Genomic DNA, 25432 nt, shown 5'->3' with positions numbered 1-25432 from the left:
CTTGCAGTGATAATCCAGATGGTCCCTCTTCCCTACTTGCACAGCTATAAAAAGTGATTTTCATCACAATAATTCAGCACGGTTGAGAAGGCCCACCAAACAGGGACTCAGACATGCTAGGCAGGGCACATACCCACAGTGATGTGGGTGGATTCTCACCCTGAGAGATGTCCAGAGCTGGGAGGAAGCATAATTCTGGGAACAGCACATCCTCCTATCCCTATGACAGCTTAGAGTGCCCTGGGATTGCCTTTGGGCAGTGCAGGCCCAAGTTGTCTCCTCATGGAAAGATCCCCAAAGGGATCCTCACAAGACCAATGTGGTTTTGTGGATTCACAGACCAGCTGGGAAGGTTTAGCCTGAAGGAAGAGATTCAGTGTAGGCATAAGCACAGAGGGTAGGACTGTTTACATTGCACAAGTGCTGGACTGGAAAGCCCTGTGCAGAAAGTCTCTTCCTCAGCATCACCTGCACCTGGACCACAGGGCTCTATCCCTGCTCAGCTTGGATGGTCCTCAAAGTTGTGCACCTGCACTTCCTCTGCTTCAACAGACATCACTCATTCAAAACTCTTGTCTGTGAAGGAAGAGCTGCCCACAGCCCACTGGAGCCCTGGTTCTGCCAAGGGACAGTGCTGGAGAGCAGAGGAGTGAGAAATAGGCTTGGTGCAGCACGAAGAAAGGCTGATGTATGGCATAAGCATACCTCAGAGCATACCAAGACTCTGAAAACCTTCAATGTAAGGACTATCCTCTTCCCTCCAGTGTAAACATGGCTGTGGATTTTGGCAAGGTTGCAAGAAAAATATTTTCTGCAGTTGCATCTTGGTCTTGCCCCTCTGGCTTCTCTGTACTGATGTTTTATCTCCCTTGTTGCAAACAGCCAAGAATTTGTGGCTGAGCACAAAGCAGCGAAGAAAATGTACAAAGATTAAGTAAATACTGACATGACATCATCAGGATGTCATGCATCAGGATTTCAGTGGTCCTGGGGTGATCTTCTGCCCAGGCTCACTGGGATCTTGGAAGACCCTGGTGCATTCTGAGTGACCACTGAACTTATGGAGGAACCCATAATTTTAAAACCAAAACATAAGAAGGTTTTAGTTTTCCTGGCTGAGATTTTAATTCCATAGTGAAATATGGGATAGATCTCCATCTTCTGTAAGTCTGCCAAATTTGAGCCAAATCCAGCTAACTTACACAGAGGTGGGAGAGAGGTCCTTAGTATGAGAGAAATGTCATAGTTCAAGCTTATGTCATGTGGGAAGACTGTGCAGTCTTTCTTCAGGATTTGCTGCTCCTCCTGACTCTGCAAATCATATGTTTGTGCCTCAGTGTCACACACCACCTCCAACACACTTCCAGACAACATTTTTGTACATGGATGTACTTTTCCAAAGATGTACCTTGCCATGGGTGGGCTTTCTTCAGAGCACAAATCAGAGGCCATCTCACCTGTCCTGGTACAGCACACCATCAAATCCTAATTCTGAGGACACAGTTGCACACCACAGCTTTCAAATAGTTATCATGTTGGTTCTGGGTGTTGTTTCTTCATTCAAAAAACAAAAGCTTTATAAGTAATTTGCCCTTCTCCTTATGTTGCTATGAGTTGGCCATTGCCACTGCTGTTTGTTCCAGCTCTGTTACTGAACCAGGTGTCTAAAACTACCTGGTTTTGACCTTAAGCACAGGCCACTCTCCCTGCTGGGCATATTGGTTTTGCCACCTGTTTCAAGGCGGAGAAATTGTTGTGTGCTAGTGAGTGAAAACCAGAAAAGAAGAAGTAACAGTGGAGAAAACTATGAGGAGAAAATAAAAATGTCCTGTCCCCAGCCCTACACAGATATTCTCAGTGCCCAGGAGACAGCCATGTCTCCATATATTGACATTCAACACCACTTCCATCGACAGCTTTAGGAAACATCTGAAGGACAAATCATCCTTTGTATTCATTTCCCTATGGAGTTAACTGGGTAGAAAGAAAATCTCATTATTCTCCTTTGGGACATAAAGGAACATCATTGCATAAAACACAACAGGGCAGTGGAGCAGCCACAAAAATTATTCACTCCCTTTCCTGCATGTGGGTAGAGACTCACGCACTCAAAAACATCAGACTTCACATCAGGCTGATTTAATTTGATTTATTGGAGGAAAACAATTAGTCATCCCTTTAAATTGTCATTATGATAGAAATCTCGATATGTATACATGATTGTCAAGGCAGAGAACCACTTGCGATGTAGCCCCATTAACAATTTGCAGAACTGCAAACTCATTACGCAGATAAAACTTTTGCAATGCCTTAATACATGCATGGAGTAAATACACATTCTCCCTTCTTTTTGGACATGGATGCTGTTATGAACTTGTATCAATCACAAGACCTGCAATATTAGGCACACTGACATTCCTTGATTAAGATTTAAGCCTTTGTAGAAAACATGCTTGCATTTTCATTAGAAGTCAACTGAGGGATGTTTTGCAGTTGGGGATATTTGGGGAGTCACTATTCTGGGCAGACTAGGCTTTTTTTTTTTCCCATTGTTTGCTGATTAAAATATAATATCTATCTTTAAAAAGGCCCAGATGGACCAAAATGTTGTTTCTCAACTAGAGGTCAATGTACAGCAAGTCACTGACGTTGCGTTGACCAGAAACAGGAGTCACACCTACTGAGCTGCAACCTTCCACACTCCTCACTTTGGGGTCATGCAAAGCTTGATCTAATAAGACTCAGCATGTGTGATGCCCTGCTGGGCTCAGGGGATGCAAGATGAGAAATGGAAAAGCTCAGAGCTGCTCTGAGCAACCCCCTAGGAGCTCCCACCCACCAGGAACCACAGCACACATCCACCTCCTCATGGAGCCTTTACACACCAGGTTCTGCCTCAGCAATCTGAACTCAGGCTGGTTTACAACTATAACTGATGATTTTTTGTGCTGCCATATAGTGATTCAGCAATGGCACAGCCCTGGCTGAGCACCAGCCTTGAAGGTGGGCTCAAGATTTCTTGGTGCTTTTGGACACCATGGAGCATAATTTCCAAGGACTATGCCACCAGCATGGTGCTTGCTCTCCAGCTCTGCTGCTTGAAATGCTCTTGACAGGAACACAGAGCAATTTCCCAGTCCTTTCAGATGAATCTGCTTTGAGTGTTGGGAACTCGAGCATCTTCCACATTACAGCCACTCAGGAGCTGGAACCAAATTTGAGCTAATTCAAGTACCATGGAGCCATCCTATACCCTGCCTTGGAAAGACCAGCACAGATGAAAATGGGTCAATGACTAAGGGAAAAGAAGGCAAGGGCATGGCTACCCTGTGGAAGAAGGAAAAGTACCACACCAAACTCTTCCATGGATAAATGGTATTACTTGGAGGTTCAAGGATTAAAAGGCAGTATTTAGGTGGTGATGCTTCGGAAAGGATGGGAGAGTTTAGCTCAGCTCTCTGCCCTATTTTATGCAGGTAAAGAATCACAGCATCTTGGTCCCCAATATGCAGTTCATTCTGCAACAGGTGAGAAAGACCTATCTTGTAGGAGGAGAAAAATACTAGAATTGAGTGAACCAATCTGAATTTTCACTAGGGAAAACAAACCAAAACAACAAAAGAAAAACCAAAGAGATACACCAACATGTTTCTTGGTAGTGCTGAGTGTTAGTGACCCAGGGAAGGAATTTTTGAAACATATCAGATTGATAAGGGTATTAAAAAAGGGATTCTCACCTCCCCGGCTCTCTGTTTCTAGACCTGTGTATGTGACTGCTGAATAATTTTAAGCTGCTCTGGATGGTGACTCTTCCTGTACATGCTGCAGAGCATTCAACAGAAAAACAAAATACATTACCAGGCTTTGCAGTATCTTGTTTACAAAACATCAGCTTTTGCATTTACTTAAACTTAACAATGGATTTTGAGTTACAGGTACATTGAGTCACTTAAAAGCAATACATAGAAGTAATTCCCTCAGAGAGAAGGTTGGGTTGAATGTGCATAAAGAAAAGGCTCGGGAAATACAGAAACAGTGAACAGCAGTTTAATACATGCAGTGCAGTATCATGCATTTATTGGACAGTTGATGTCATCATTAGTTCAGCAGTGTTTTTTCACAACACTTGTGAGCGCACATGCCCTGATTCCACTCTGGAGTATGGAAAAACTGTAAGAGCCATTCTACTGACCTTAGCACTTATGAAGAGGAGGAAAAGAAAAAAAAAGCTACCTGGACAGATAGGTGGCACGGTTTGTGGTGGGGAAGGGGGTCTTGAAAACCAGAGTCCAGGCTAAAGAGCCTCTATTCTCCACTACAAACATTATTTACACAGCTTTGACCCAACCGTGCAAAGTCAGACCAAAAATCCTGGACCAACTCCTGATCTCCCAGTGGTGGGATCTGTGATCCCTGGGGCCACAGGGCACATGTGCACAGACAAACACACGTGTGTCACAGAGACCAGAGCACCCCACAGACAGGATGGGAAGGCAGGACCCGGCTGCAGGGATGTGAGGGAAAACAAAAGGGATTGTGTAAAACTTGCTGCTGGGCGTGAAATACGGGATGGCTGGTTTACCAGGGGAAACTCTTGTTCATGCAGCATTTGTGAGCAGGTTGCTGTCCCCTCACTCAGCCATTGCTGACAGTGATTTGCCAACTAATCCTCCACTCTTGCTCTCTATGCTGTTTTCCTTGGATATTGTGGTCTCCGTGTGTGTTTCTGCTTTTTGCTTGAATGAGTGTTTGAGTTTCTGGTACAAATAAGCACAATAAGAAAGGCAAAACTCCCTTCCCATGAATAATCTCTCTGGGATGCATTCAGGCCTCAATTCAGACAGGTAAATATGCATGGGAGCAAGAACATGAGTAATCACATCAAATGAGAATTTCCATATGCTGAATGGAAGCTACTTCTGTACCTTAGGGCTCAGCCTAGAAACTGTTATTTTGCCAGTAGATGAATCCCCTGATTCTTTGGAAAGAGCAAAAAGAACAGGCTGCAGCCTGCATGATCTTGCGGGAAAAGTCAACCTGGTGTTTTTATCTGGTACTCATCCAGTGCTGCTCAGGGCTGGAGCTGTTATCACAGGAGAAAGTAATAGCACAGGTTTCCCTAGAGCTGATCTAGTTAATGCCAAGTTCACATCAAAGGGCAATATCCTCTCTGCTTGCCAATGGCTGAAAGCTACTTGGCTTTCTCTGGGGGTTTGTTTCCTCAAAAATAGCAAGAGGAGAACCTCAGGGCCAGCTGCAACTGTATTTCATGCGCACCCTGGAGGCCCATGTTCTGGTTTGTGGAGGGTTTGGGGAGAAAAGCCTGGGTGCAGGGGTTATGCTGGCTCCTGGGACAGAAAAAACCTTAGGACAAGACCTGCTTTCCCTCAGAACCAGGCAGGGATCCAAAAGAAGAGCTGCTAATAAAAAAATACTGTCAGTAGCCATGGAGGTATGCAGGACATATGCACAGCAGAAACCCCTATCCAACATGTACAGCAGAACTACATGGAGATGTCTACCAGTGGGCTCACACCCCTTTTTGTGTTTGATTCATGTCAGGAATGAACCTTGGTCACTGCTTGGTTTAATTTCAGAACCACAACCATAACAGACACACACGGCATAGGTAAAATCTTACTTTTTTTTTTTTTTCTTTTTGTTTTTTTTTGTACCCACTACTCTAATGGCACCTGTACAACAGCAACCAGGACAGAAGGGACATCAGCAGCAGAGTGACACAGTCTCAGGAAAGCAACACTGCCAGGTTTTCCCCACACTCCTACTTCCCCACTAGCCGTGCCGCAGGGCCAATATCCATTTTGTGCTGCAGAAGGGGTGATCCAGCAGACTTGGGATGCACTGGGAATGAAGTCACATGCAAAATCATCAGCAGAAGCCCCTGCCACTGCAATATGACTTTCAGCTCACAGAGTTCATGGGCAGCCTGTCCTCACAACTTCTTCTGCAGGCCAAGGGGCCACCTGGAGCTTTTCTGGATATTTTTTTTGTTTTGTTTTCCCAGCAAGAGCACTGCTGTTGGCATCAGAGATGGCCTCTGTGACTCTGGAGGTAAAAATCAACAATCAAAGCTGCAAGCAAAGAAAAAGAAGGGGAAGGAGCTGAGGAAAACAAGTTACAAAGGAAAAACACATCGGTACCAGTAAAGTAAAGCAGAAAAGGGTAACAAACAAAGTCCAGGCTGAAGTCCTCATGCAAGCAGCAAATCACAGATTGTTTAGTAGGACAGTTAATTGGAAAAGAGCCCAGAGTGATGTTTCTACCTAGTCCTGCATGGCAAGGCTGGCTGGGGATTTGTTTTGAATCTTCTACTGTGGGGCTTTTACGCCTTTCTCCCCACACCCACATTATTTACTCCAGCCTTGCATTCTCCCATGATAGTGGCTGAGCAGAGCAGGGCTGAGGCAGGGGAAGGATACCCAACAGCACTGGAGCATCCCTGGCAAGCAAGGCTGGAGTGTTTGCCCTAGCAGGCTGTGCTGCCAAGGGACAAATATCTCCAGCCCTCCCCCATAAATCTGGCCTGGGTGCTGCCAAGACATTCCTGTTAACAGATTTACCCAGATTTAAACTGAGAAGTTTTAAACAAGAGATGCTTCAGGAGAGATCTCCAAGCCTTTGGTGAACCTTGGTCAGGTCTCCAGCTGTGTTTCACTGATAAAAAAGAAGAGCTCCCCACCACCAAAATTGTAGCAGAAAGAAACAATTTTGCTCTTAAGTGCTTCTGTTTCTTATCTTAAGATCCCAGCAGTTGATAGCAAGCCAAAGAGAACGATGATAAATTACACCACTAAGGCAGAATATTACTTGCAGAAACAAAACCAAATCACACTAATTCCAGCAATGGAAGGAAAGAATACCCCTCCCAACAAAAAAAAAAAAAAACCCACAGAAAGCACCCAGCAAGGAGGGGCAGCCAGCACATGGGAACCCCCATCTGCAGGACAGCATGTCTGCCTTTGCTCCTGTCACTGCTCTTTGTTTTGGAGATGGAAACCCATTTGCTTTTCTTTTTCCTGCAAGATTCATTTGGATGCTGTATTTTGATCAGTGGCCACAGCAGCTGCTGAGGTCAAGCTCAAATCAGACCTCAGGTTTCAGAAGACGAGGCGCAGAGGGAAAACTTGAGCCATAACCTTTAAAACTGCTCTACAAAGACAAAATTATTCCCTAACCAAATCCTGCTTTTGATTGCACTTGTGTAAATGTGGGGAACTCCACTGATGCCAAACTGGTAGACTATTTTCACCCTGTAACTGGAGCAGAATAGGGCCAGCTGGGCTTATGAAATCATGGGGGTTCAAAGTATCTTGAATTTCTTGTGGTTGGAGTCTCTCAAAACTAAAACTTCCTTACTCAGGCTGGTAAAATAAAATGGTCTTAGATTGAGTTTAACTTGTGTTACACTCATGTTTTGATGCTTTTGCGGCAAGACATTAAGAGCTCAGATGCAAAGGCTGATAAAAAGTGTATGGTGGCAATGGCCAGGGGACGGGGACAGGAGTGTGACTTGCAGCAAGGACATCCCCTGCCCTTCATTCTACCTAAATCTTGGTCAGAAGTCTTCACTATGGCAATTATATGGAGTTTTGCTGTAAGCCCCCAACAGTTCAGTATATGCTCTCTTTCCTAAAATGAGAAAGTGAAGTTGAAACCTTTTCTGTGTGAGCATCCATCCCAGCTGCAGCACGGTGGGGTGCACTGGGGCTCACAGGGCACTCAGATGTGCCACAACCCTCTGAAATCAGGGAGCAGCTTAATGCAGAGGAAACTAGAGATCTGATGGAACAGCTCTAAGTGCCACTGAAGGAGTGGTAATTTCAAACAGTAAGTGCTCACTACCACCTGCTTCTCCAGCTTTTTTCCCCCCCTGATTTTTTTAGTACAATGGGTGAAATCCCAGCTCTGCCATCTTGAGCCAACCAACTAAAGCTGGAGCAGGACATAGAAGTCTCAATGAAAAATGCGTATTTTATGGCTTTTCCCAGCACAGGCACCATTGCCTGATACATTCAGCTCTGTCTGTGACTGGCTTTCACAATTTCTTGTGCAGGATAAATGAGGCAAAGTGTGGCAACAGAGCACGCTGCAGGGAATTGTGCCTCTGTCAGGGATGGACCTGTCCGAGACCTGAGGGTCTCAGAGTGCCCAGTGAAGGTCCTCTGCCTCTGTCACCTGCCTCCCTTCTCACCTCCTCAAAGTAAAATCACAGATGGGAATGGTGTTGAAGTAATCTGGAGCCCTTTAGCAAATCTGAACAAATTTGCTCTCCTCTCTGTTTCAAGCTGCTTTAATACACAGCAGCACAAGTGTCTGTGTATTAAGGAACAGGCAGCTGTTCCTGAACAATGCACCAACACAAAGAGCCTGGGAAGTGCATGCATTTAGTGATCAAAAAATAGGTAAATTTGGCTTGCTTTGGTATATGAGCTTGGGAGGAGGCAGAGCAAGTGCCACCACTGCCTCTGCCTGAGCCTGTGCCTTTCAGCAAGGTCCTGCTTTCCAAGCTCAGCACTCTTTGTCAACCCTTGGCCTGAGTGTGATGGAGCTGCACTACCCCACTTTGCACCCAAGAATCTGCCAGTGCTTCACACAGGGCTTCAAGCACCACTCCTCTCCTCTCCCCGCTTTTAGCCATTCTGGGAGGTGCTGAGCATCAGCAATGCCAGGCAAAGCCCTGAGGAGCTGTGGGTGCTCAGCACCTCTGCCATGAAGCCCTTGGGTTGGATGCATCCCATGCCAGAGGCCACATTGTGGGAAGGCTGGTGAATTAAATGTCTTTCTTGAGGGCAGCACAGCAAGTCAGCAGCAGAGGATGATGATTCCCAGCCCCATAGCTTCCTTTTCTTTCCCGCTGCTCAAAACACACAGTGACTCGAAGGAGATGGGAGCTGCAGGATAGGACTGTGCTCTGCCATTTCTCTTGCTCAGCTCCTGCCTGACACCGTGTCCCTGCCTCTCCTCTGAAACAAGGGTGCTGACACCCAGCACCACAGGAATGAGGCCAAGGATGAGTTGACTCCCAGCTGGTGGCAATTTAATTCTCCCCATGGCCTTCAAGGAGGACGACGGGAAGGAAAGGAGCAGTTTCTTAATCTGAGCAGTAACAGCTCTGATAAAGCCAGACAGACTTGCAGTCCAATTTGAGGAGCAAGAAATGGCATGCCATTGAAATCCTCCCACGCTGCAAAGTTAACGTCAATTCCTACCTACAGAAATAGCCTATCCCCCAGCAAATTGGAAGAGGGATGTTACTTGAAGTAATTTTTAACAGAAAAAAAATGCTCAGAAAAGTATCTCTATTTAAATAATCCAGTTGAGATGTTTGTAGTTAATGGAAAAAAATACAACATATACTGTTACCTACACCGAGAAAAGAGTAAATCACTGGGGAAAAGAATGAGTGTTCATTAGTTAGAACATTGCTAGACTCACATACATATATATATTTTTATATATATATATATGTATATATATGTACAGCACCAGAGACTGTTAGATTCCGTTCCTCCTGGAGTCATTGCAGTTTGTGATAAATGAAACATTTCAGAATTGCAGTATAAAATATGGCCATAAAAAATCTTCTTTCTTCTAGTCCTTCTCTGAGCAGGGTGGGATGGCACCAAAGCTGCCTGCCAGCCCCGCCGCCTGCCCGCTCCTCGCCGCCCCGGCGCTCACTTGCTCCCTGTGTGCACTGTGGTCACTGTGGTGGGTCTGGGTCTCCGGTCCCCTCCTACCGCAGAAACGCCTGAAGAAGCAGATGAAACAAAACTACAGAGAGTGGATGGAGACATACCTAAAAGGAAAGCCAGAAACACAGTTAGAAATGTTATTTTTGGAGGCGGGAATGTGGGCAAAGTTGAGTTTCTTTCGTGGCACGCTACGGAGCGGAGAGGATTGCGGCTGGAGAAGGGGCTGCTGCTCTTCCTGCAGTGGTGGCTTGGCTGGGTACCTTCACTGGGCATCTTCTGCCCATGGTCATTCACCTACTGTGACCACCAGCAGTGCACACACATCTCACAGGGACTCAACATCCAGCTTTGGTACAGGTTCAGCCACACTGATGCCATATTTCCAGGGCTGAAGACAAGGAGTTGTGGGATTCAAAAATCCCCCTGGCATTGTACTTGCTCAGAGTAATTTCCTCCTGGGCACGTTAAAGATGATTAAACATCTCATCATGGCCATGTAGCTAAATGAACAGACTCTGCACATGGGCCAAACAGTTTTCCCCAGGCATCCTGGGAAGCTGCTGATAAAGAAGTATGGTGGGTCAAAGTCATTGCTGAGTTCCAGTAAATCTAGAGGGAATGTAAATTTGTGTGACTTGGACATCACCCTAGTGACAGCTTCCATCACTCCAGGCTTTGCTGGGATGTCTCCAGGACTTCCAGCTGAGAGGCAGGTTGATGTGAGATTGAGTATCTCTTGAGTAGCAGTATTCTGGTGTAAGAAAAGCTGTTGAATGGGGACCTGGCATGGTCATCTCGTTCTGATAAGATGCAGGCTCAGAGCGATTAGCAATAGAGTTCATTTTTCCAGACTAGTCAATAAAGGATAGATGGAACCTATATGAATATATTCTCAGAATGGAGTTTGCCACGGCCTTTTGATTCCTCAGGACCTTTTTGATACATGCTAGAACTTTTAGCTACTTTTCCATGCTTCAAGATGGCATTTCAACCTCAAGGATGACTATGCTGCATCCCATTTCCCATTGATATCTGACAACTTGACTTCACACTGCAATTTATCTATTACCTTAAAAATACAGAGATCTAGGACCTATAAATAATCTAGGCAGTCCAGTCATGACTAAACTGAATAAACCAGCCATGGACTGAGAATCAGGCCAATACACTTGAGAAATCCTGGCTGATTCCCTTAGGAATCCCTTCCTGTTTTCTGATAGGTAGCATAATCCAGCCTAATGCCTGATCTCTGCTCTGTCCTACTAACAGATATTTCAGATGCAGCCTGACATAACCTACTCTCAGGCAAAGGCCATACTTAATTGTCTTCAGTGATGTGAAACTGCTGCATTTGAAACTATTTGGAGAGCTCATTAAGTGCCTATTAATAGTATCTGGCAGCATTCTGTTGTGTAACGGTGGCACAGCTGGATCATGTAATTTGCTGCATGGGATCTTTCTCATGAAAAGAATCTGTATCCAGAGAAAAGGAAGAGGCAGGACAGAGACCTCAGAGGTTTCGTTTTTCCTAGCAGGAGGTATTGGGTAGGATGTATTTGATACGTCAGCTCCCTCTTAACTCCTTCTATTTGCTGCTGGCTCTCATCATTGGTTCTCTGGGGCTCCAGCATCTCCTAACTCTTTAAATTATTTCTTTGAGGAAGGAAAGCTCTTCTGCATTGTCTGCCAAGCTGGGCTTAACCTGGGATGCTTGGAAATCTTCCATTATTTTTCTGCCTTGTATTTCTGGCATGTAAAGACTCATCCTATCTTAACACACGTGCCCATCGTGTCCTGACTGAGTTCTTGACCACTGCAAAGTATGGCTGGATTCTGCACAGGACCTGCTGGTTCTGTAGTGGTTAAACAGATTTCTTTCTCTTCCCACCCTTCCTGTTCATACATGTTTTAACACTTTCAGGCTACTCAATGCCATTAATTAACATCATCTGAGATTATTCAAATGGATTGATGGAGATTAATAATCCACCAGTTTAACAGCATTAATCACCCACCAGTTTAGCAGCAAATCAGGCATCAGATGCTCTAGATCTGACTGGGGTCTAGCCTTGCCATACTGCAGCAGGAATCAAAATCAAGGCAAGTTTCTCCCATGCACGAGTTTTTCTACATTTCTGCATGCCCAGGGCATGGTTGGAAGTGCTCTGAGGATGGCCAGCATTGCTCCTTTGTAGCTTCCATGCGTGCGCCAGGAGCACAGTGATGTTTTTTTGGCAGCAGCTTTAGGATTTGGCACTGGGCATCACAAACTGCACACTGGGTATGAATCCCCATCAGGCCCAGCATGCAGAGGGAAGGGGCTCTCCCCTGGCTCAGCCACAGCACAGGCTGGAAAAAACATCTCACAGAGTACCCAGAGGGCAGAACCACCCCAGCCATGGGGAAACCATGCTCATGAGAAGAGGAAACAGCCTTCACACAGAGCCAGGGGACTGTGGCTGGTGGCACAGGGGATGGCAAGCAGGGGTGGCAGAGGCAGAAAGCAGCACTATCCAAAATCCATCCTGAGTAATAGGTGCTTTCAGCTCTGCAATAGTGCAGGGTATAGTCTAGAAATGACTGCTTCAGTCCACAGCGAAGCACTGACTGGCAATAGCAAAAGCTACAAGCACTCCTTTTTGGTGTTGCACTTTTAATAAATCCCCACTAACTGTAAAGCCCACATGCCTCCATTTCACAATATAAAATATCTACAGATGGACAGAAGAGAATAAAAGAAATGCTCAGAAGCCAAAGAATAAACAAGCTTCATTGCAAAAGATGCATTTCTGGCTTCCAAATAATCCCTTTGTTTCCATGTCCTCTTCCCTGGCATTCAGAAAAAGTATATATCCCAAACATCTGAGTCCATTGGGCAGCTTGCAAATCTCAATTATAGCATAAAACAAACACAGCAGAGGGCCAAGTCCCACTGTGGTGCACAGAGCCTGAGTCCTGCTCAGACAAAGGAACCTCTTCGTGCAGGAGCTTAACTTGGCCCAGGAAAAGGGAAGTTGGGTATGACTGGCAGGATCAGTCTTCTCCATGGAAAATGGAAATGGAAAGTAAGACAATTCTTACAGAAAAATGCCACATCGTAATACTGGAAACTCAAACATAAATAGTTTGAGTAAACTTTTTCAGATCCAACCAAATACAAAATTTTGTTGGCTGTGTGGGTCTGGGTCTTTTTCCCAAGCAAAAGCCCTTTTTCTCCACAAGAAATTGTGGTTTTCTCTCAAAAATCACCAAGATAAAACCTTTTTTTTTTAGTGCATAAACTTTTCCAATTGAAACTATATTTTTGGCCAGCCAAAAATGACAGCCTAGGTCTGTATCAAGTCCTTATTTTAAACACTTGCTTGCACAAAGCCAAATCTATGCACAGCGAGGACTGCAGCCTGGGGGTCAAGAGAAAATGGGGATCCCATGGATTTGCTCAGCTTCTGAGGAGGGAGCTTTCCCAGGATGTTGGCTACTCACAATCTTTCCGTGTGGCTGCGTCGGGGAGCGGCGTGGCGAGGCTGAGGGTGCTGGACACGCTGGCGCTGGCACTGTCCAGGCTGCTGCCCAGGTGTAGTCGCCTCATGTGCCGCACGACTGCCGTGGCGTTGAACGCTTGCTGGAGAAAAGCAGCAAGAGAGAAATAGAGAAGGAAAAAGTTGGAGGTGGGTTACTTATCTTCCTCTGCTGGCTGCTCTGAGAGTCAGAAGGGAATAAGCCTGTTATTTTTCAAGTTTTTCCTAAATTCTCATTTCTAAGGTAGAAACAGTATTATCAAAACCTTCGTCCTCCTCATGCACAGCTTGGATGCAGCAGCCTAGGAGGGAAGTCATATTTGACAAATCCACCCCCAACATGCATTTTTTCATGTCCCTGCATGGTGCTGACCCCACTCCACATATAACCATGGGTGCTTTACCTATGAGCAACCCCAGCCCCATTTCTCACGCTCACTACATCTGCCATTGGCCACCACCATCCTGTATAACAGGCCCTGCAGGGCCATGTAACCTAAGTCTGGACCAACTATTTTGACCACAATTTTGGGCCACAAAAGCACTACCACGTGGCAAGGGTGGCTGTATGGCCACTGTGTTAGCAGAGCTGTGTGTTGGTGTCAGTCCCCAGGACAGGTCACTTACTCTCCATTTGCTTTTTGCAAAGTTCTTGCGGATCTGAGCGCTGACCGACTCGTGGATGTTTTTGTTGAGTGCTGTATCACCAGCGATCCTGAAATGGACAGAGCAGGCACATTTTAAGAGATCTTTTCCTCCCCTTGAATACTCTTTCTTCTCAGCAGAGGCTGGTCCCAGGTGTGACTACACCTGCAGTGATGATGATTTCATTCACACAAGGGCTCAAACTTCCCACGGCTGTCTCTGCTGGCAGCTGTGGTGGAAAATCTGGGGCAATAAAAGCCAGTGTAGATAAGGTTTGTAGGTCTGGCAGCTACAAAGAGGTACAGGCTGATTTTGTTAGTGGATGGCTGCTTTCTATCACCACTACAGCCCCAGATGTAAACATTCTACCTTCTTTTTTTTTTCTTTACATCCAAAGATTTAACATCAACAGGCTGAGACTACTTTTAGCCTCAGCTATGCAGAAGCTTCCAGAGCCACTCCAACCTGTCTGATTTCTGTTTGCACTGGAGATTTTCCTGCCACCCTGCAACATATAGTCATTCATCATGATTAATGTAGATTTACAGTAAAGCAGATACACGGACACTCACTAAAGCAGCACAGGCTGCACAAAGAACTTAAGATGAGCAACACTTAACATAAAAAAATTGATTGATCTTGCACAGTTTCTCTAACAGATAAAGATACATTTGAATCTTCACTAAACACAGTTATTTTAAGGAGATTTTTTTTTATTTATTTAAGTCCTCAAGGCAGGAGATCTGTTGGAAGAGCAGGCATCAAAGTAAACTGATGTTGGGCCATATTCTGAAGTAATTAGTGCTATCTAATGCATGTGATGCAAGGAGGCAAAGATTGCCTTCTATGTTGTATGTGATGCTTTCAGAAATAAATTTTTTTAGCCACAGTGTAGGAAAAAAAGTCCATTAGCAATAAAAAATTGTAAGAAATTAAATAATCCATCAGAACCAGAGTCTCCTAGTCTGGAGAGCTCCAACAGGATAACCAGAAGGTCTGGAGGATTCAGGACTGATCTAGTCCTTCTGCCCACCCCAGCTCTGTCAAAATAATTTTGACTAATATTTGACTAATAAGTCCCTAAAGATTTCCAAAAGATGGAGACTCCTGAGGCAACCTATTCCAGTGTCTCACTGTCTCCCAGAAGACATGGAAAATAGTTTATTCCCTTTGTCTTTGAAGCATCCTTTCACATATTTGAAGACTGTTATCATGACTTCTCTCCGTCTTCTCTTCTCCAGACTAAACAAACTGATTCTTTCACTGTTTCTTCATAACTCATGTTTTCTAATCCTCTGATCTAGTGAGCTCCTCTGGACTTTCTCCAACTAATCCACATCTTCCTTAGAGGGCAGCACCCGAACTGTTCTGTTTTCCAACTAAGGCAGCAGAATGGCAGCATTGCTTTGTGTTTCTTAGAAGATGAAATTCTGCTTACATATCCCAGCCTGCTGCTTCCATTTATGTGTCCTGTGAATCAAAGGCATCCCCTTTGCTTTGTCCAGATCATTCCAAACTGTAACCTTGTTCTTCTAAGGACATGCTGATCTTTCTGCCTTCATGTCCATGGCACATCTAAGAAGCACTGAAATCAGCCTTCTCCAAATTTCTGCTGTCCTTCCTGCTGGCAACAATCTCCCAGGATCATCATCAGAGAGATGACAGGAATGACCTGCTCCTGGGGGGAAGGATTAAACCCTCATGTCCCAAGAGTGGAGACCCACCAATCCCATCCTGTTGCAACTGAGCTCATCTCTATCAGGTTATTCAAGAGTGCTGGAGCCAGCAGGATTGTGGGCAGGAAGGAGCTGGGCTCTCATTCTGAATAACTCTCATCCAGCTGGAAAGGGTCCTGTCTCACTGCCACCACCATGCAGCCTCTGCCTTGAGCAGACAGAAGAATGGGGCAAAGCAAGGTTCCCAAATGGCACTTGACTTCCTCTCTTGGGCCCCTGTGCTGTTGATGGAGAAAGGGAGGTGTTGGCTGAGAACTGGATGATCTTTAGATCTTTCTTTGAAGATGATACCTTCTGATCACCTCACTGACAGGGAAGCATGTTGGATTTCCTGGATTTCTCACTGGGGCCAGGTGACAAAAAGCTTTGTGAGGCACTATTTGCTTTACACATCACGTTCACTGTTCCATCCTCTGTCCTGCACAGTGAATATTGCTCAGCACAGACCCTGATGGATCCAAGCAGTCCACATTCCCAGACAGGCCCTACCAGTGTTTCCTGGTGGGAACACCAACCTCTAGACAGAGGCACTCCAAAATGTCATGAGCACTCTGCTCTATCCAAGAACACCTCCTTGGGGGAGGCAGGTGCCCTCAACACACACCAGCTGGGAGCACTGGGCCATCACAGCACAGATCTCAGAAGAAACTACAAGCCAAACCATCCCTTCAGTAACTGATCAAAAAGACCAAGACAGAAAACTCATTTACACTTGCAAAGAATATTTTTCCATTAAATCAGTGACGCATTTTGCTTTATGTATGAGTTGGTTAACAAACTCTACAGTAACAGATCCTGTTTCCCACTTGTCAAATCTTGTTTTGGAAACAGGGACAGAACAAGGTCTTGGGGCATGGTGCCCTTGCCAGCTCTTCCAGAAGATCGTTCTTGCCAGTCTCCACAAGGACTTAAAAATACATTTTTGTCATATGAAGCTTTTGATTGGGTGTGTAGCTCCAATAGCTCCAATACAGGCTTTATATATATATAAAATATATTTTTTCTGGGTTTTGTTTGTTTGGGGGGTTGGTTTTTTCTTTGGTTTTTGGCTTTTTTTTTTTTTTTTTTTTTTTTTTTTAGTTTAGGGATCATTTTCTGAAATGCTGGTGGTTTCAATAAGAAATTGCTGGTTCCAGTAGTTCACAAACTGCCTTCTACTACCCCTAACTCTACGTTCAATATGCAATTCCTGTAATTCCAGGAAAAAAGTCTTGGTATTTGGGTGTTTTCCAGATAGGCAGAATAGTATTTGTTAACTTCACGAGGGGATGGACGGAGATCCTGTGAAGCCCTCAGATGCTACAGCAGTGGGAGCATCCCACATCTAAGGTCTCTTCGGCAACATTAGCACCTTGCAGATGATAGTTTTTAATCAGTGCAAAATAACAGCACTGCTGGGGCTAATTTAGTGCAGCAGGAGCTGTTCAAACACGTGCTGGTATGCAGAATGGTGTGGCTCAGAGCTCAGCCTCAGCTGCCAAAGTCAGGAGTGGGATTGTTCTCCAAGCCGCCTTTGAAGAACTACCCTGCTAATCCTGCGAAGCTGGAACATGAGCACTGTGCTTTCAGACTGCATTTTGCACTTGGAGGGTTTTGTAACTTTATGAAATACTCGTGGTGCTATAGTGTTTATAGTATAGCTTTACTTCTAGGAAAACAAGAGCAATGTTAACATCCCTCTGCTGTTGGTGCTTCACTGGAGATGTGGGGGTTTAAGGATACAGAAGGGGTGGAGGTGAGCAGGGAGAAGTCACATCTTGTGTACTCTCAACTGGTAGATATGTAAAAGGAGATATGCTTTGGGCACACAGATCTACTCTGTGGTGGGTCTTGTGAGCATCCTCACATCTATACCAAATGTATTCAATCAAGAACTTCAGTTCCCTTGCTGAGAAGAGAATGAATGAAATTTAACAGATACTGGTTTTAGTTCATGTTATAATTACCCTTCCACATTTCCCTAACTCTCCAAGTCCACAGGCTATAAACAATTTTGCTTCTCCTTTCAGGACAAAAATACCTTAGTATCTTTTTTTCTTTCTTTCTTTCTCCCACCCTAGCACAAATATCCTTTGCCTGCAGAAATCAGCTCCTTTTTCACTGAGAAACTGTAATCAACTTGAGCTGATCAGACTGATGCTTATCTAGTCCTGAACAATAGTTTCTGGCTTTGCAGTTAACTTTGAAGTTAACTGTGTCAGCACCAAGGATTTTTTTTTTTTTTTCCTTTTACTAGTTTGCCCATTAAAAGACATTGCTTCTAGCTACCACACACATATACAAACATAATTATTAAACAAATCAGAATAATGCATCATTTGTTATCCTGTTGAGCATCACCCAGAACCGAGCAAGGACTGATTAGTCTAAGTGGAACCTGGATTTTCTCTCAGGATTCCCATTTTGCAGCACCTGACAGCAGCTACATCCCCTCTGGTTTGGGGGACTTCATGTTGAAACTGGTTTTATATCCAGTTGTAAATATACAACTGTCTCAATGCACAGAACTGGATACCAAGAGACACAGTCTGATGGCTCTCTGTCCCAAATATGTCCACTGAAGTTAAGAAGGGTATTTCTCATGAATAACCATAACAAATCTAATCCTGCACATGAGAGGAATCTAATCTAGTGATCAAATATTATTTCATAGTATCTAATTTATTTTAGCTGTCTAGCTGAGTTGAAACTTATCACACCAATTTATCTGGCCACACCACTTCTAAGCTTTGAAAGGAACCTCCAACAAAGACAAACCAGCAAATTTCCTTTTGGACAGTTCTCCACTAGCATGCAACAAGCAGATGTCTCTCTCATCCTCCCTGCCCACAATGGCAGGCAGAGCCTTTCATCTACCTTTATTTTCCGAACCTTCCTTCTGAAGGCAGCCAACTCAAATGCTGTGCTGGCCAAAGAGTGCTTGGAATTACTCCTGAATATGATGACAGGAAACATGGACTTAGCTGTAATGGATAATGCTGAGGGATCATAACTCTTCTATATGTACAGACACACACACACATCCATGCATGTGTATAAATACACACACACTGTGCCAGCGATGTTCCAAAATAAATAGAGTGCAAGGATGAACTTGATAAGAGTTTGATTTAATGTTGTAAACATCAGCAGTTCCCTTCAGGAAGGCCTTTTCACACTTCAAACAATATTGTCTGAGAACTGAGCTCTTTGTAAACCATGGCCTTTCCCAGGGTGGAAATTATTATCTGGCTTGTGCTCTCTGGCACATAATAAACACTCAGGGTCATGGTCACAATTTGCAGAGGCTCAGTCCTTGCCAGAGCTTTGTGACTCCTCAGTGAAGGCATGGATGGACGTTGGCACATCCCAAGGATCCTCTCTCCCTTTGCACAAGCAATGGGGACAGGCCAGGACCACACTCCTCCCTGCAGACACCAATGTCTAACTGGTGCCCCAGCCTCCTTCTCCCTTCTACAGTCTACATATTTACAGTCTCTATATGGAGGCAATTAATCCATCACTCTTCAATTTTGATGTCCCAAATTGCCTTTGATGCCGTAACTGCCTTCAGCCCTCAGCTCTAAATCCCATTTAAGTTCACTTGGTTAATGCATGACAGAGTAAATAGACTCATGGCAGCCCTTCCAACTTCTGCACTAGCTTCCTAGCTGTTGGATTTTGTCCTCACCCTCTGAGCACTGTTTTCTTTCCCTCTGATCTGAGCCTGGAGGGTGAATTTGACTCTGCAGGACCTAGTCTGACCTGATGGGGAGCACACTTTGATAATCCTTGTGGGTCCCTTCCAGCTCAGGATATTTTATGGTTCTATGAGTATATAAATGGAAAAAAACAGGTTCTGCTGCTCACCCTTAATCATCGCAGACTAAGCCACTGCCCTAAACAGGATGTGGGCTCTGACATAGCCATATATTTAATAAACTTAATTGCTGTCTTTAATATGAGCCAGGGAAACATTAAAAAGTATCAAGTTGCAGCAAAATCACCCCATTCTTTTGTTACCTTCATTTTCCATGTCCTTTCTGAAAAGTCACAGTGGGAACAACTAAACAGAACATTGCACCTTTGCAACACACCATAAACAGTGCAAACCCCACTGAAAGATACTCTGTAAAATAAATAACTTTTCCAATGGAAAGCATAAGTCACCTGTATATTAAACTGGAGAAATCTGTGTAAATGGACACGCAGGAGTGGAGTCATTATACCAACAAGTCTCCAATATTGTACTGTTTCAGCAACTATACTTCACTGATTAGCCTCCTGTTCTGCCAGCTCCGAGTTTAACATACCATCCCCCTGCCAAGGCCATTTGATTATAAATAGCAAAACATCACGTAAATGCAGGCATGTGGTGAGCAGATACACTGCAGAAAAGTGGGCCATTGGGAAGAATTATTTACTTTTTTTAGGGTCTGATCCTGTGCAAACATTTAGTCATGCGAATAGCTGTCTACTCTGGAGCAGTTTCCCAAAATTCAAAGATATTATTAACCTTAAAGGCACAAATGAAGTATCTTGCAAGATCCAGTTCTTGCAAGCCCTGTCTGGAAGGTTTTAATGAAAACATGGTGGTTAAAATAAAAGCTATATTTTGCAATCAGTTTGTTCTTCACAAATACTACGCATTTGAACAAAAAAAATTCATGGCCAGGTAGCCATGTCATGCACAGTTAATTACTTTTGTCATAATCAGATTATAAAATAAGTATTAAGTATTCATGATTTGATAGATTTCTTCCTAATTTGTGGCAGATCCAAATGATCTGATACTACAGCAGATTTCACAGGAGAAAGAAAAAGGGAAAGCTGGAAAATGTTACTACATGGAGCCACCTCACCATATATATTATCTACCATTTGCACAGCAAGAGTGACTCAGGGAGTCCTGTGCTATACTGGTGAAACGAGACAAATCCCAACTCTCACTGAAGTCTGGCAAAACTCCCATTAGCCTCAGTGGAATCAGGATTTTGCTTCATGAGAACTCTAGGGCTCAAAGATGCTTCTCCAGTTATGTTGCTTGTGCAGACAAGAAAAAATACCTTTTATGAGATGCCTTTAAGGGCTGCTTGCAGCACAAGATCTCTGCAAAAACATATAATTTATGGGACCACTTCAGCCTGCTTTCATCATCTCTTCCCACTAAGCCAACAGTTTCAGGTAGCTCTCTTCTGAGAACACACAGCGTGCCGTGTTGGCACTACAGAAGATGATGTGGCTAAGGGGGATTTACACTGAAAAATCAATGCTCATCTGAAAAGGGAGTGTGCTGTGGGATGACCCTGTTTTAAAGGGTGTGGTACCCTTTCTCTGCTGGCTGGACATGTGCACCCCTGTCTCCAAATGCTGCAACACTGATGCAACCATGAGAGAGAGGAACTCAAGCCTGGAAGTTAAAAACTTAAGTATGCTCAGGCTGAGAGAAGGACACAGCTGACCGCTGAGAGGAACCACAGAGCTCTCCTCCTCCTCCACTGAAAAGGCTTTTCCTCCCTTCCAAGGAGAAGAGAAGATGTCGTTGCAACAGATGCAATGGCTAGAGTTAGAAAAGAAATGGTAAAAACCTCACTATTTCCTGACAAAAGGAATCTGGGTGGAAAATGCTCCTTGAGTAATGCTTTGGCAAAAGGAGATCCTATCACTGACTCCAAAATAACAGATAATATCTGGGTGAAGAGCCATGATTATCCAAAAAGGCATTTATCACCACAGGTTCCAAACTCTCAAAAAAAAAAAAACAGAAAAAAAAAAAAACCCCAAAACAAAAAACCCCCTCACTTCCAAACTCTCTAGAGATGTCCATAACTGCAATATCCATGTTACAGGAAGCTTTTCAGAGTAAGGGGGAATGAGACTCTGAATGTTGCTCATGAGCACAGTGGGGAGGCAGATGTGAAGCCATGGCTTTGGGAACATCCATGTTTTGCTTTCAGTAAAAGTGTCCTGTTATCCCCTGGCATAGATTGTGTCAAAGGGAGGTGGATTCAGGATGTGGGGTGGAATCATGGGGAATATTTTCATCCTCCCTTCTGCAGTGCCATTTGCATGTCTGACATTTCAAAGGCTGACCCTGAGCTGTGCTTTACACACTGGGAACTGTGTGAAAACTTAAAGTCTTGAAAATGAACCACTGGATGGCAAAGTCAGCCTGGCAGAAGAAGACCCCCTGCCACAAAAATGGGGAAAAACCCTTCTGGGGGGTTGTTTTTAAATGGAAGATTGGATTCTGTGGAAAATAGTACGAATTATGGAGCAGCCTGTGAGTTTCCATTGGCCCTTGGCCATGACGTGCAAAAGAAAAAAAAAAACCACACAAAAAAGGAATGAAAACACTTTTTATCATTTTGTTCCTTTCGGAGGGCCCAGAAGCTGTGTGTGTTACAAGTGCCACGTTTCTTTGTTGCACTCCAGCAACCAACACAGATGTAGCAGGGCCAGGAGCTGCTTGCTTACGTTTTGTGTATCTTGGATGTAAGGCTTTGGAAAATCTGTCTCTGAGTTGTACAAATGGTCACCTCACTCTCTGCTGGGAGTTGCATTCCCATTGTTTATTCTGTATTTCTAATACTGACTTGTTTAATTTCCCGAGGCTCAGGTCAGTACCATTTAGAAACAGTTTGGGTTTTTTTTTTTCATCTCACAAAAGCTGGATTTCATTTCTCAAATTTCCTTTTTGTCTCACAGACAATGCAAAAGGAAGTGGCATTTGGGGCAATTGTGATAGTATAAAAACTTAGCCTAATGCACACCTGGGGTGAAAATGTCATGCTGTTAACTCTTTTCTGTTGCAGCTATTATAGCATCAAAAATAATAACTCACTTGATACATAATGTTCCCTGCCCTGAAAGACTTCAATCCAGTTCAACCCAATGTGTGGGTGCTGCTGGCAGGGTGGGATGATGCTCTCAGTCACTCAGGGCTGGTCAAAAGCACATGAATCACCCTTGTTCCAGCTACACAAACCTTGGGTAATGCTGGTGAAGTCACTCCTATGCAAAGGCATCATTTAACTTAAAGCACTTTAATCTTTTTGGCACATCCCTCTGCTGCACTACAGTCAACACACATAATTCAGCATTTTACTAATCCTTACACAGGTTGGTGCATGACATTAAAGTCCATTACAGTTTTCCAGGAAAATCGAGGGGTTGTAAGAATAAAAGCAGAGTCATGTAACAGAGGTTAGTACAGTATGTGACAGGAAAACCACTGCCACCCATGAATGTAAAAAGATGCTCTCTGTCCTGAGGGTTTGACAGGGCAGTGAGTGCTGCTTACCAAGGGTGCCTTGCTGCTTGCTCACAGGTGTATCTTTTATTAGGGTCCTTCTCCATCAAATTCCGTATGAAGTCTTTAGCTGCAAAAAAAAGAGAGAATAATTGAAAGCAATGGAGTTGATGCCCAGTTCTGCTGCCAGATGATGAGCCAGCAGCACTGATCAGGGTATCAAGCGCCATCTGGCCACAGCACAAGAAAATGGCCCTGGGTCATTTGTCATTTATTAGTATAGATATAACCAAAGTGACTTAGAACCAAACCCAAGCTATTTAGTATAGCAGATAAAAGCTGAAGGCATCTACTCCTGCAGGTATATTTAGGAGTGGGATGGATAATTCAGAGTCAGGAGAGTACAACCCTGCCAGCTTCTGCACCCCTGGTCAGCCACGTGCTGCATCATCTCAGTGGTCTGAGTGTGGCCACATCCAGGGGAGGTGCTGGTCAGCTGATGGAGAGAGAGGAGGTCAGACGCCACAGTAAGAGGAGCTTTGTTGCTCATTCCAAGCAGTCACACACACAGACAGCTGTGAGGGCATGTTGCATATTTAAGAGGAGTTTAGCAAGGAAAGTGGACTCTCTGGAGCAGGAGGCAGTGTGTTTTTAATCGACACAATAATGGAAGGAAGGGAGATTGCAGCATGGCGTGTGTCCAGCAATTTCAGGACAGCGTAGCTGAAGGAGCCACAGCAAAGCCAAATATGGCAGGAAAATCTCTGTGCTGATTTAGGTGATGGACTTTCCCCCACGAGACAGAAGGGTCTGCCAGCAGACCTTCATATTTTCCCTGAAAATCCTTATTAGTTTAAAAAAACTTCTCATCACATGTATTTTTGAGCAATCCATCACAATGATATCTAGACTGCAAATGTAAGCAGCATAAAATGTTGCTCTAAGTGGAGATAAGAGCATATATAATCATCTTTATAATGAAAACACTCAATTTTTATCTCCCCTGCCTCAATCAGTAGCACTAATATATCAGAAAACTGCATTTATAGGGATATTTTCACATGATAAAATATTCCTAGAATTCATTTCTTCTCCTGCATGAAGCAGCAGATGTTTCCCTGGGTTGGACAGAGCAAGGACACTGAGCTTGGGTGACCTCTTGGAGACCACACAGAATGCCAGGGACACATGCAGGTGCAAGTTTGAATGTCCCCTGCTGTCACCCCCACACACAGACCCATGCTGGAGCCAGAAGCCTTTAGGCTCATCTGGCTGCAACACATTGGTGTATCTGCCCCTCTGCCAGGCTGACTGGAGCAGGGACAGGAGGGTACTATGGGTTAAGTGTCTCCTGCACTGGGTGGGGAACATCCACCACATGGACAGTCCTCCCAGTTTCTGGATCGGCTCACCTGCCTCCTTTGAAAGCCATTAATTTACTGGTTCTGTGCTGCACACACTGAGGTCTTGCTTTGGAGCTGCAGTGCAGTTTCAGCAACAGAGCCAAACTCATTTGCCACCTTATTACTAATGACACATAAACAATCTGCTTTTCATTTGGATACAATGAAGAAATAAAGCTGCTTTTTCTTCTTGGGACAGTCTCCTTCCATCTTTATCTTCTGTTTCAGCTATGCTTTAGTGCTCTGTGTGCGGCTGGACAAAATATTACTTAATTTGTCTCCTGCAGAAACAAAATCCCATGACTATTTGAGCCAAAAGAAATGCACACTCCCAATGGTTTTCAATTAAAAGAAGCTCTGCACCTCATGGAGGGAGCATTTTTCCTGCCCAGGGGTGATATATGCAATAGACACACATGCTTGCATGGATGTTGCAAATTAAAAGAGCGGTAGCTACTTACCAGACTCGGAGATGTCATCCCAGTACGGAGAGTCAAACTCATACTCTGCCTTAAGGATCTGCTCAAAGAGTTTGGAGTCGTTTTCATCATAGAAAGGGGGATATCCACAGAGCCTAAGGGAGAACAAGAAACAGAGGTGACCACCAGACCCATTTCTGTCAAGAAGGTGAGAAGGAGGGAGGGAGAAGGAGAAATTCCTGCTTAAGACTTGCCCCAGGAAGTTTTCAAACAGGCGAATCCTACCATGAGAGAAGCTTGTTCAGGGACATGCAAACCCATTTCTGAAGATTGGCACTGTCCTGAACAAAGAAGAATTATTAGTGGAAATCTGGTGCTGTTGATCCCCTGCTGACCCATGCAGATATCCTAGCCTCTCTCTGCATGCTTTTTTTTTAACCAGAGCAATAGCTTTATTACACAGACATGACCCCTGCCATCCTCTCCTATACAAGTGGTCAGAGGAGATCTCATGAGCTAAACCCTACATCTCCAGAGCATCAGTCCCACTTATCCCTCAGCACATCCAGAATCTCTGGTGCACAGCGGGACAAGGAGGCTTGCAGAGCTTTCAGGCAGAGGGCAGAATGCATTTGCAGGTTGTGCTGGGCTCTGTGTCCCCAGGCACGGTGAGAAGGATGTCTGGGAGCCCACAGACTCTACAGCAGAGCCTGCAAGGGCTGCATGTGTAGCTGCTGCTGCAGACACAGGGAGAGCTTCCCCCTTTC

The 25432-nt window shown here is 44.5% G+C and overlaps 1 protein-coding gene across 3 annotated transcripts in view; it reads right to left on the bottom strand.

Annotated features, from left to right (window-relative positions):
* Nucleotides 1-2135: 2135 nt before the first annotated feature.
* Nucleotides 2136-25432, bottom strand: part of CAMK1D (calcium/calmodulin dependent protein kinase ID) — a 209881-nt gene continuing 186584 nt past the window's right edge. Inside the window, exons 7-11 of one of the 3 annotated variants that reach the window (XM_085082821.1) lie at nt 24708-24820; nt 22895-22973; nt 13859-13946; nt 13197-13335; nt 2136-9817 (exon numbers count right to left, since the gene is read on the bottom strand). In XM_085082821.1, the coding sequence (XP_084938947.1) occupies nt 9696-9817; nt 13197-13335; nt 13859-13946; nt 22895-22973; nt 24708-24820 (541 nt within the window). In that variant the 3' untranslated portion in view covers nt 2136-9695. The remainder of the gene's footprint in view (nt 9818-13196; nt 13336-13858; nt 13947-22894; nt 22974-24707; nt 24821-25432) is intronic. The other 2 variants (XM_085082831.1, XM_085082839.1) reach the window with 2 other exon arrangements.

This window comes from Lichenostomus cassidix, chromosome 1Aa (genome assembly GCF_008360975.1).
Source record: "Lichenostomus cassidix isolate B80296 chromosome 1Aa, HeHo_3.0, whole genome shotgun sequence".
Lineage (NCBI taxonomy): Eukaryota > Metazoa > Chordata > Aves > Passeriformes > Meliphagidae > Lichenostomus > Lichenostomus cassidix.
This window is presented reverse-complemented; position numbering and strand designations above follow the sequence as displayed.